Genomic DNA, 12,430 nt, shown 5'->3' with positions numbered 1-12,430 from the left:
ACATGAGCATTATCCATATGGGTTGTACAGTTTGTGATCAAAGTTTTGATCACATCCAAAACCTGGTTATACCTAGGTTGTTGAAATGTGCGGTCAGGCGTACCCTGGGGAATCTGCACAATGACGTAGTAATCCTCTCTGAGATCTGCCGAAGCTCGGGCGTTCTTAATAGAACGCCCCCAAGTCGCTAACCAAACGGCTAATTTTTCTTTCCAAACATCGTAGAAATGGTATTTTATACACCAGACTTTAGATATATCAATAGCAGTACCTCAAAATATGACGATAAGCGATAGTAGTATACTAATCATAGTGCTTACTAGTATGCTTCACTCTGTGAGATCGTAGATTAAGAAATTCAGGAGGATAGAGACTACACTATCCCTAACTCGGCCATTAGTCCCGTTCATGTTGGAAATACAGATACAGCACTATGCCGGATACAGTAAGCAGGGCGTCTCAATACCAGTAGGGTTGTCTTCTTAACAGGCGCAAGCTTGGACTAACAGAATGCTGGATCTGAATAATCGCGCGCCATTAGCTTGTGCTTTTGTAGATAATTTAAAGTTCTCTAGACGTGGGATTGGTGAAGTAGGTCATTTAATGCCTGTTCTCGCCGTCTTGGTTCACTTATCTTTCTCTATTTCTCCGATCTACCTCCGTATTTATTCCAATACGATGCGCTAAATACAAAATACAAACAACCACTTTCGACAGCATGCAGATTACGAGGCCCATGTGAAGATCCGACCCGACATGTTGGCCTCTCTTCTTCGCCCGAGAGCGCGTCGCGGGCAGATCGACCAGTCGCAATTTTCCTCCCCTTTTAATGGGACAGATAATTCAGCATGGTTCGGCGCACGACGCGCTCCGCGACAGACGCGCGGGGCAGACTCTAGCGACGATGATGAGCCAGAACTGGAAGATATCGATGAGGATATGGATGGACACTGGGAAAATGATGATGGAGAGGATGATGGTCCTATGGAGTCAACTCCTCTACTCCCGATATTTTCATCTTCACATTTAGGTACGTTAGCTGTACTTAGACAGGCCGTATCGCGACAGGCTGTATCACTAACAATTTGCACTCAGATGCGCTTCCTGTTTACGATATCACCCATGCCATTCGTACCCTTATTGCCTCACGATGCGAGACTACCCTGACTTGGGACCAGCTCCGTTCCCCCCAAGTGTCGCAGTTCCTTATCAAGCCTATCCAACAACAGATCATGTCCGAACATTTTTCGCGCGCCACTCTCTATGCGCTTATGGCCAACTGCTTGCAGTTCGAGAAGGAAATTCAGGTCAATCCGGGAAATAGCGGAGCAAGTCAAACCCGCGCGATGGTTAGCGAGCTACTTGCGATCAAGTTATTGCGGGAATACACTACTCGCGAATTGATTGATGCGCTATCGTATGACTATTATCCACTTCAAGGCCAGGATGCTCCCGCATGGACAAACGGGCCCCGAGGAAAAGTGACGGGTACTACTCGGATCTCTTGTCTGGAAGTGGCCATTCGCGCGCAGGCGAAACGCTTTCTCGCACACCCTGTAGTGGTGCAGCAGTTGGAAGCTATCTGGGCAGGAACAATTGTCTTTCACTCTGCTGCCGATCATCTGCATCGACCCTTAAATCGAAGGGATCAAAATTATGGAACAACCACACATCAAGACGGAATCCCGATCCCGACTGAAAATACCCCTTTTAGGCGATCAGTGACGCTGTACAACCCCCGGAATGCATCCTTGTTCAAACTGTCGCGCTTACGTGTGCCTCGTTATCGTCAATTCCTATCTACCATCTCTTTTGCGGTCTTGCTGGGATTGTTCCTGGCAGTTCTCGAATCGCGCAGTGGGCGAATCACCTCTTTGGAGATTGTATTTTGGTTTTGGAGTGCGGGATTCATGCTCGACGAAATTGTCGGTTTCAACGAGCAGGGCTTCAGCCTTTATTTAATGAGCTTCTGGAATATTTTTGACCTCGGAATCTTGCTGCTTCTCTTTTGTTACTATTGCTTGCGTGTCTATGGCGCCTTCTTGACCTATCCACGGAGCAACCAGATGGCAGATCAAGCATACGATATTCTAGCGGCTAGCTCTGTTCTTCTCTTTCCACGTCTCTTCTCGATTCTTGATCATTACCGATACTTCTCCCAACTCTTGGTTGCGTTCCGAATCATGGCAGCGGATCTGATCGCTGTCTTTGTGCTTATTGTGATTGCATGCAGTGGCTTTTTCGTCGCGTTCTTATCATTTGGAAACAATAATTCTCCCAAAAGCGTCGCGTATGGTTTGTTCCAACTGGTGATGGGCTTCACGCCGACTGCATGGGCCATGTGGGATGAATACAACTTCCTTGGCAGGGCTATTCTCACAATATTTTTGTTCATCTGTCACTTTGTGATCGTCACTATTCTGGTTTCCGTGCTGTCAAACAGCTTCATGCGAATTGTGAACAACGCGAATTCTGAGCATCAATTCTTGTTTGCTGTCAACACAATATCTATGGTCAAGTCAGATGCACTGTTTAGCTATGTGGCCCCGACAAACATCATCGCTTGGCTTGTCACGCCTTTTCGATACCTCTTACCCTTCCGCCAGTACATCAAGCTCAATCGGACTATCATCAAGGTTACTCACTTGCCAATACTGTTCACCATCTGCCTCTATGAAAAGACTATTCTCAGTGCCCGCGTGATGGAGCCAACGGACCTCGTTGACACAACATCCCAGAAGCCATTGGTCCAGACCCGACCTAGTCGCTTCCAGGCATTTAGCACGAGGGCACATCGCTTAATGCGCGAGCCTTCCATAGCTACCTACCATAAGGATCAGGCACTGGAAGAGGTATTCCGACAGCATACAGATGACAACCGAGATCGGGAAGGTCCGGACAGCATGCGCAAACGCCAAACCAATAACGTCATCAAGGATTGGATGCAAGAGGTTGGTTCGGGTCCAGCTCATACTCCAGACGAGCAAGACCCGGCCATCGTGAATCAGCTTGAGATGCCATTTAGACGACCTCGATTCCCTGTGCGGAAGGAAATGGCAAACCCTGAGCGCAACTTCACGGAAACCACCCGATCTCTGGCAGCATCCAATCCCGAAGATCGGGCCCCTCCAACGTTCTATCCCCAGCGGAGAGATTCAAACTCGCCCACGCGAACCCGCCAACTCTCCCAACACACTGACATGGAAGGAGATGATGAGCTAGAGACTGATGATGGCCTTGAAGAGCATTCAGAAAAGGGATCAGCCAGTGATGGCGCCAATCCTATTGGCAGTGCCGGGAAGAGTACACCCAGATTCTACAGCTCCCGGCCATCTACCGCTCGAGTTATTTCTCGACGTGGAAGCCCCGTGCGCCGCCCCGGACATAGGCGTAATATGTCAGGGGCTACCATCTTGTACAATCCTGTTGAGTCTCCCAATGAAGAAACCGAGGGACACACGACACCCCCACGAACCCACGAGGATTCCTCGGATGACGATCATCTTCTTGGCATATCATCTTCTGCGAATGTTGGCACGGTGCGACGACACGCTTTCAACTCCATCCCCTCCCGCAATCCTTCACTCGGTTTCAACCACATGTCAGTTCCTGAGATCGAAGGACTTTACATGACCGATCGTCAGGCCTTGCGACGCCCCCAACGCTCCTTGATGTTTGACCTCGGATCCGACCTAGGTGATAACAGGGCAGTGGCCGGTGGATTAACGGGTGTAGTTCCATCCAGCTTCAACACCCAAATGGCATTCGCTACTGGAGATCTCCGCGGACACGGACGCAGCCAGAGCCATGAAATGCTCAGCAAATTAGTACTTGCGCGCATCAACAATCTTGAAGGGGGACTCCGTGAGGTAATGGAAGAGGTTAAAAAGGTTGGTCGCAACGAATCTAGTGGCAGTCTCATACCGGAAAAGAAGAAGCGAGAGCAGAAGGATACGAAGAGGAGAAAAACACAATCGGATGGAAGTGGGCAGGGTCGGGGTCGGGATAGGCAACGATCTACCGAGGATGATGCCCGGAGATCGGGCTAGTCCTCCACTACCCCATTCTCCCAGCCTCTAGCTTGTAGATTATTTCCAACACTGTACACGAATTAGGCGGGAAATTCTGGGATTTGCATGCATGGCGCTTTGATTCTTTTCTTTAGCAGATACCATAATGAACCGCATTTCACAATTCATCACACACAATTCTTTCCCAGTCTACCCTGTCGCTTATATTATGAAGCACCCACCTCCATTAGGTGCTTTAGTAGAGGCATTGAACAATTCATGTTGATCTAAGGTTTCAATGTTTTTATGGTTTTGTGGGATGACATGACCATGAACGCATTATTGCCATGGAAAGAAAGATTCTGGTTGACGAACCATGGGCCATGGACTAGAAAATAAATAACATCTTTTATTAAATCAATAAAATCAATTAATCTATCTCCAGTGGGTAAGAACCTTGGATAAATGGTATTGACTGACCCACCCTTTATGCTTCTAAAGTGGAGACTTGACACTTGACATATTCCACATACTACGTAAATTTACTGCTGATCACCTTTGGAACAAATGTACCTTGGCAAATATAACGTTCACAGATTTATTTTTTGACTCACTGTGTTCACTGTGCCACCAAGCTGTGGCGAAACATATCAGCAACTTTGTTCTGATTGGTCTGTTTGACAAGGCAACGGACTTGAGCCTCACTACTCCGCCCCTCCACGTTTGACGCCCTTAACCTCTACACAGATCATCGACCGCGTCTCTTCACATTCTCATTTGAAACTTCACACCTTCACATCTAATCACCCTTGATGACTGTCTACCATGACTTCAACGACTGGACCTGTCTTCACTATACCGCCAGCCATGTCGCCGGGAGTATCTTCAGGGAGATCAGCTCAATCTCGCCAGAGCCTCCCGCAAAAATACCATTTGACAATTCCGCTTCTTCTTTTCCATGATGCAGATACCCTGCTTTATATCGACCCCGCACCCCAAGACGGGCTCAATAATCCAACTACAACACCGACCATTCCCCTTCGCGTACACAGCGAGAAGCTGTTGACAACGGGCTCTGCACAGTTTGTTAAGCTTTTCATACCCCGATACCAAAAACGTGTTCGAAAGCAGCGGGGTTTCGCTGAGAAGTTACCTGATGGTATCAAGTATGTGTTGGATTTGACACCAGCAACTCACGAGGAAGATGCTGTCATAGCTTTGACGGAGGTATCATGTCCAATGGCCATTCGAAAATGGGCCTCACTGCAGGACCGATGGAACCTTCCAAAGGCTTGTGTTGGAGGTGAGGATGAATATCAAATATTGGAGCACCCAGATCCAACGAGCGTCTTCGATCCACTAGTGGTCAATGATCTGGAAGAATCGGGAGAAAGAACGCACGATGCAGAAGAGCATGGGATGACTTCGGATAAGCCCTCACAAGAATATGCAGAGCCAGCGCTTAACATGGTTTTTCGGAAAGGGCTACCTGTGGAGTATTCCGCTGCCCGCCACCGCGAGGGGATCGAATATGTCCTGCACGTCCTGGAAGGACTGAGCATAACCCTCGATACACCTTGCAAGCTATGGACATTTTTCGCTGTTGCCAAGCTTTTTGATGTCGCTACGCTCCCAAATATCAACACTTACATCATCTCTTGGTTTTACGACCAAACCAACACGCGATTCATTGAAATCCACCCAGAGATCGCCTATCGTGTCGGTTGTGGCATCAAATCTAGTGAACTTTGTTGGCATGCATTTCAGGGCCTGGTCAGTGACGAAGCACTTCTCTACCTCATACGGACCGCGAAACTGACGCCACTGAAAATGTGGCGGTCGGCATACACAACATCTCGGCTTAATGAGAATCTCGATGACACCGAGATTCAACGAATCGAGTACGCTAGTAAGAGCTTCATGGATACTGTTTTAAGACACTTCATTCACTTGGCCGGAACGCAAATGTCTTGGCTTAAAGATATCCCGGAATTTGCAAAGTTCATCCGACACGTCCATTTTTATCCCGAAGACGCTGAAAAAGTTCGACCGATCATTGAAACCGTGAAGGAATGCGCTAGAGCTTCAATTTACCGGAAGCTAGCATTCGCCGGGGACCCCCAACGCTCTTGCAATGCAATGCAACCAAGAAAAGAACAAACAAAGTCATTTGCTCGCACATTCGAGTCACGAGATGCTCTGGTTAGATTAATGAGCAGAAAGTTTTGGACTGACCTGTCAAGTGTCAGAATTGGTCATACTTACGACTCCTTGACTTCGCCCCGTTATTCTCACTTCGGTATTCACGACTCGATCGGCGAGATTGGATGTGGTCTTCTTGCATTTCAAGACCAGGAGGATGCAAAAATAAGGAACATCCAGAAAGAAACTTTGGATGAGCGACTGGCGGAATTCAATGAACTGGCCGAGCGTCGGGCAAAGGAGTTACATGAAACCCTGGCGAGTCAGTTAAAAGCACAGACTGCAAGTGAAAATAACCAGTGGAATCTTACGATCAATCTACGTCCCAAGACTCCATCAGCAAGCGAGCCAGTCGTCTCATCTTCAAACGAAGTTTCTTCTACTACTACGGAGATGAACCAATCCCTTCCAATGAGAACAGAATTAGCTGAATCTCCAGCGGAACAGGCGAGGCATTTCATTTCACAGCAACCATGTCAGCGACCAGCATTCAGTCTCAATGACTCGCAGGTGCACAAGACCGCTTTGGATATCTCACAGAATCCTAGATTTACTCTCAATATCTCGAAAATGGACTTGAGTGATCCTGTCTCTCCCTCGAACAATCATCCCGAGCCCTCCCATCGGAAAGTGTGCTTTGACTTGGATCTGTTCATTGTATCAGCTTCCGCATATGTCTCCCAGTATTCTCACACGATATTGCATCCATTTGGCCAAGTTCCTTTCCAATACGCGATTGGAGATCTCTTGACTTGTCTGAGTGATAAGGAATATCAATACTTGCCTCTCTGGGCCGGCGGTGATGACGACGAAACGGGCGGCGTATTTTCAGACCACGAAATCCCAATGATGGTCACTGGCGGCTTTTCCGCCCCGGGCCCTCAGGTTCATACAGGGAGTGTTGCATCCACTGATGACTCCTTCAGCGAGATCAACCCTAGTGATTCTCAAAGTACTATCCAAGGCGCCTCCCACCGCGCAACCAACTCTCAGACTTCAGAGATTTTGTCAGTGGACTCTTACGATGAGATTGAAATTCCAGGATTGATTGAGAACGAAGTGCATATGGTAGATACGATGCGAGCTAACTGTGTCTCATCCGTGAATTCCGACGAGGGAGATTCTGATACAAAGAGCGTTGGAGGCAGCACCATTATCATGGGCTCGCCTAATTTGTCTGGCTTTTCAGATGATGATATGGATATGGTGGGAAATGAGGACGATGAGTTCGACATGGTGGAGGATCTTAAGTGACTGAATATTTCTTTTGGAGAGTATGAGTAAGGAGAACTTTATTGAATAGGGCAATCAAAAACTTGCTGTGGGTATCAATTATTTTGCGTGTTTAAATGAGTTCTTGAGACAGCACCCATCATCTATAGTTGGCTTCTCCACCAGTCTACTGAGTTGCACATGATAATTTCAGCGATAAGGATCATTCACATTTTCTGGAGCCTTTGACTGTTCATTTCCCGGATTAATTTAAATAGGCGTTAAATGGAAGTACATGTATACCATCCAGTCGCCGATGAAGGTTAGAAGAAACTAATGGACTTCACAAGTGCACCATTCAGCGAAGCCATCCGACATTCACGATACTTCCACGACTAGCATGCTTGAAGATTCTATGTAAATCAAACAAGATAAGAACCTGTATTCCCTCTGAGACTTGACGACAATTCATGCTTTCAAAGTCATAATTCAAATCAAAAGATAGTTATATAATGTCGAAAGCAGATGATAACGGTCTTTACCGTCAATTTAACTGATATGATATATGAAGAATTTGATACAGAAATATTACCTTGAACATGTATTAATTTTCGTACGATCCAAATATTACAACTGCCCAGCCCACTTTATCAATTCCCGGAAAATGTGTATCAAAGTACCACTGGGTCATATAAGACCGGAATGATCTCGCCTGCGTTTCCACATCAGTTTTGAACTCAGTGTTCGTCTCTATTTTTGGCTCATCAACTAAAATAGAATTTCTCATGCCACTCTCTCTGTCAGTATGTATCCGACTCTCCTCCATCGTACTCTCTCACACACTGGTTAATTCAACCTCAAACTGACTGCCACAAATTGACAGTCCAAAATGTACAGCGGAAAAATCGCAATGTTTACACCCGAGGGACTCATACAGATCATTGAAGAAAAGAGTCCCGACCCGAACCCCGACGAGATTCTAGTGCGCCTACACCTGGCCGGTGTGTGCGGCAGTGATGTCCACCGAGTGGCCGGTGACATCCCACGTCCGAATCACCCGATCTGCTTCGGACACGAGGCCGTCGGAATCATCCAGAAGATAGGTCAGAATATTAAAACAGACAGAGGAGGAGCACCGATCATTGAAGGTGACTTCCTGTATTGGTGTCCTTCCACACCATGCAGAAACTGTCAGGAATGTATCCCGAAAAACCCTCTGCAATGCAAGTTTCTTAACTGGCCAGTTACGGCAGGGGGTCAAATGCTGCTGGATTCCGAGAGTATGCTACTTTGAAGAAAAATTGCACTTTTATTCGAATTCCATACCCAAGCGCTGCTATGAGCAACATAGCCTTTGGCTGCGCGATGCCCACTGCTCTACGAGGGTTTCGGAGACTCCCAGAAGGGGCCTTTACGTCCGCAACGGATGTTGTGATTCAGGGTTGTGGGCCTGTAGGTCTTGCATGTGCCCTGTTATCTAAACTTGCGGGCGCCCGCACGATCACCATCATCGGCGATCCTGAACATCGGCTTGACGCTGCACGGGCACTTGGTGCGACTGCTACACTTCCTTTTTCTCGATCGACTCTCGCCGACAGGACTACACAGGTTAGATGCATTGCGGAAGGTCGCGGAGCTTCTCTAGTTGTGGAGGCAGCGGGAGCACCTGCGGCATTCACGGAAGGTCTTGACTTTCTTGGAATGAATGGTGTTGACCTGGTTTTTGCATCTATTCGGGCAATGCAAAATTTTCTATTGATCCAGTGCGATACCCAAAGTAGTTGCAATGACCGAGCCCACATAAGAGTATGATATAGCTCCCCAGGAAATTCCTGCGATTGTCCAGGCAAGCTTGGTTTGAAATTGTCGTTTCTCCATGATTATTTCAACAGAGGTAGATGAGGGCCTTGAATTGAAATAATCTTCGGTCGCCAAAATCGAGAGAAAGCAATTAAATATCTCCTAGCGGCTCCTTGGGCCTAGGTATAAATAAATGGAATCAAGGGAAGCACGTGGGGGGCCAAGCTCCTCACCAGATCCAATGGTCCAGGTTATGGAAGATAATATTCCGAAAATGCTCTCTCTAGTGGCTTTTCTGGTGGTTCCCGGGAGTAAATTCCTTGACTCTTGAATGCCGAGACTGGCTAGAAGTACGCTGGTTTTCAGTTTGTAAAATCCAGAATGCAAATAGGCAAATATGTCAAAAGATTAGTGAAAGCCTTTTCAAAGCTCAAGGCATGATGTATTTGTCATCTTGTAGTTACATTGAGTTTCTGTCGGAATCTCCATGCCTCCACCTTTACCGTATGGCTAGAGGATGTTTACTTACTCCACTGTCTAAAGACCAATCGAATTAACCTTCTACAGTTTGTTATGACGGAGCACTTTTAGTTCGAGCCTTTGCAATCTAGATAGATCTCAATTTACAAACTACTGTATATCTGGAACATGAATGTATGCCATGCAAACAATATTCAGTTTTTTCCATCATGGAATTCCTAAGCCTACTGGTCAATTTACACCAGTGATCTTCGAGGATTCCTCCGACAAGAGGAATACCATTGCTCGCGCAATATCCACTGGCTCAAGAAGTTCCATCCCAAGGTTCTCAAGTGCTTGGTCCTGTATATCTGCAGCAAAGAATTGCCTCATCATTGGCGTCATAGTAGAACCTATCAATGTCAGAGAAGTGAAAGTGTAAAATGAAGTGAGATACTTACTAGGAGAAACAGTATTGACTCTGATACCGAAAGAAGAGGCATCCTTTGCTACTCAGGTTGTGAAAGAAGCACATGCCCTTTTAGAAGCACCATAGGCATATGCATCCGGAGAATGCATCACAGAAGCCAAACTGGACACGTTGGCAATTGCACGTGGTGACTTTGGAATAGGCACCATGGCCCTAACTTGTTCCCTTGTGCAAAACATAATGCCATCTAGATTGACACTCATCGTCTTCTTCCACGTTTCATCAGTTTCTTCGAGGATTGTGGGGTTCTTCCGTGCTCCGACGGCCTGGAGCACGCCAGCTACATTGGCGCATCCATCGATGGTTCCAAATGTAGTTATGACTGACTGAATCAATGATTTGACTGCAGAAGAAGACGATACATCGACTTTTGTTGTCAACACCTTGGTTTTTGGATAGTTGATTTCGATTTCACTCTTGATGGAGGCAAGGTTCTGTTTCTGGAGATCCGCAATGGCAATAGCTGCAGCTGATCGCTGGGCGAGAAGCTTGGCAGTCGCTGCACTCATTCCCGATGCACCTCCTGTAATGGTTAAAACCTTGCCCAAAAGGTTCGAAGTCATGTTGATTCAATGAAGGTCAAAGTATTTGGAAAACAAAACATTCCAATGGGCTATCAATTATACATCTTTACATGCAATACTTGCATAATATATTCCGGGTCAGCGCGTGAAGGCTTAAACCATTCCATTGAAGTGCGGGGAAAGCTATGATATTCAACAAGTAATGGTTCCGGAATTTGTCAACTTTCTCGTTGATGTGATTAACATACCCCACCGACACACAAAATTTGACCTGTAACAAAGCTCGCCAAGTCACCGAGGAAGAAATTTATAGTATTGGCGATCTCCACGGGGCTTCCAATTCGCTTCATTGCAATCGTCTGGGTATAAATTTCTAACAGTTCCTCTTCCGTCTTGTCCAGGCCATATTTTGGTCCCATCACTGTCTTCAAAGGGCTTCGAACCATATCCGTATCGGTAGGCCCTACCAGAGTTAAACCTAAACCTGAATAGAGGAGAAAATATACCAACCTGGTGCGACGCAGTTCACCCGTACTTCATATGAAGCAAAATAAAGAGCCCACGTTCGAGTTAAGCCTAGAACTGCATGTTTTGTAGCAAAGTACGCAGGCAAACGGGACTCTCCAACTAACCACGCCAGGCTGCCGATATTGACAATGCTGCCAAATCCTTGCTTCTTCATTTGTTCTAACGCAGCTGATCCCACATTCCATACACCTCTGAAATTGATATCAATCACTGTGTCAACCATAGAGTCACTCGGCATTTCTCCTTCCAGGGGACATATTCCGGCATTATTCACCACTCCATCCAGATGACCATGCTTTTCAAGCATCGAATCGATAGTGGCCTGACATGCAGCTTTGTTACGGACGTCGGGGAAGGTGTATTTTAAATTATCATTGGCGATGATCGTGAACTCCGGAGAAGGAGTAGCTGGTACATCCAGGACATAAATATGAGCGCCATAGTCAAGCAACTGTTTGGTAACAGCGAGACCAATCCCTAGATTTCCGCCCGTCACCAAATACGTCTTGCCGGAAAATAATGATGGATCCATGAAAACAGTCAATGTCGAAGTTTAGATTATTTTGATACTTGGCTTATCTATTGTCTCTCAGTACATTGAATTGAAGCTATTTATATGTCGATGTGTTTATACTCGGATTTGACAATATCATGGTCCTTGGATCTAGTGCCGCCTTGCCGGACGGAACATCTGAAATTAGGCGGAATTAATAGTTGATGGGCAGTGTTGGAGCCGCAGGCATTGATTTGCTAGCTTTGTTGCTATCAACCTAATCGGGACTAGCTTCACTTTCACTGAGACTAAGCAACACTAACGGGTCCTGAGGCCGAAATACGACTACTACTATGAATGCAGTAAAGAAGCAGGGAAATTACCGGAGAGATAAAAGCAACGGAAGATGGGAAATAGAGGTTGCGGATGGAATCTGGGGAAAGGTGGGGAAGACTCACCCCCCACAATCGGAAAGGTAAAAACTTGAAACCACATATAGCCCGTCGTAATCCTTTCCTGATATGTCCTATCTTCTTTCCCGCCGCATTTGAAAATAACTTAAGTCTTCTCTAATTGGGCTTTTCAAAGTGACAAGCAGCGAACTGGAAAGAAAAAGAAAAGAAAAACCTGAAGGTTGGGGGTTTCGAGCGTGTGTCCACAAAGACCATGGTGTGCCCAAGTGATAGAGGGATTTATAGGTGTCTGACGGTCT

At 46.5% G+C, this 12,430-nt stretch overlaps 5 protein-coding genes across 5 annotated transcripts; 3 read left to right on the top strand and 2 right to left on the bottom strand.

Annotated features, from left to right (window-relative positions):
- Positions 1-756: 756 nt before the first annotated feature.
- Positions 757-4,049, top strand: N7520_003055 (ion transporter; the record flags this gene model as incomplete). Its single annotated transcript, XM_057136990.1, has 2 exons — positions 757-1,030; positions 1,096-4,049. 2 exons carry the CDS (start codon positions 757-759, stop codon positions 4,047-4,049), a joined length of 3,228 nt encoding a protein of 1,075 aa, XP_056999676.1.
- An 828-nt stretch (positions 4,050-4,877) lies between these two features.
- Positions 4,878-7,466, top strand: N7520_003054 (uncharacterized protein; the record flags this gene model as incomplete). The annotated part of the gene is made up of 1 exon (XM_057136989.1): positions 4,878-7,466. The coding sequence occupies one exon, from the start codon at positions 4,878-4,880 to the stop codon at positions 7,464-7,466; it is 2,589 nt and encodes an 862-aa protein (XP_056999675.1).
- An 847-nt stretch (positions 7,467-8,313) lies between these two features.
- Positions 8,314-9,069, top strand: N7520_003053 (uncharacterized protein; the record flags this gene model as incomplete). The annotated part of the gene is made up of 3 exons (XM_057136988.1): positions 8,314-8,704; positions 8,776-8,976; positions 9,038-9,069. 3 exons carry the CDS (start codon positions 8,314-8,316, stop codon positions 9,067-9,069), a joined length of 624 nt encoding a protein of 207 aa, XP_056999674.1.
- Positions 9,070-9,935: 866 nt separating this feature from the next.
- Positions 9,936-10,736, bottom strand: fgaDH (chanoclavine-I dehydrogenase easD; the record flags this gene model as incomplete). Its single annotated transcript, XM_057136987.1, has 3 exons — positions 9,936-10,096; positions 10,145-10,192; positions 10,235-10,736. 3 exons carry the CDS (start codon positions 10,734-10,736, stop codon positions 9,936-9,938), a joined length of 711 nt encoding a protein of 236 aa, XP_056999673.1.
- Positions 10,737-10,850: 114 nt separating this feature from the next.
- On the bottom strand, positions 10,851-11,757 carry N7520_003051 (SDR family NAD(P)-dependent oxidoreductase; the record flags this gene model as incomplete). Its single annotated transcript, XM_057136986.1, has 3 exons — positions 10,851-10,880; positions 10,946-11,160; positions 11,208-11,757. The coding sequence occupies 3 exons, from the start codon at positions 11,755-11,757 to the stop codon at positions 10,851-10,853; spliced, it is 795 nt and encodes a 264-aa protein (XP_056999672.1).
- Positions 11,758-12,430: the final 673 nt, after the last annotated feature.

Source organism: Penicillium odoratum, assembly GCF_028828045.1.
Source record: "Penicillium odoratum strain IBT 22623 chromosome Unknown utg000002l_segment0_segment0, whole genome shotgun sequence".
NCBI lineage: Eukaryota > Fungi > Ascomycota > Eurotiomycetes > Eurotiales > Aspergillaceae > Penicillium > Penicillium odoratum.
The sequence above is the reverse complement of the archived record's forward strand: the minus strand, read 5'-3'. Positions and strand labels throughout refer to the sequence as shown.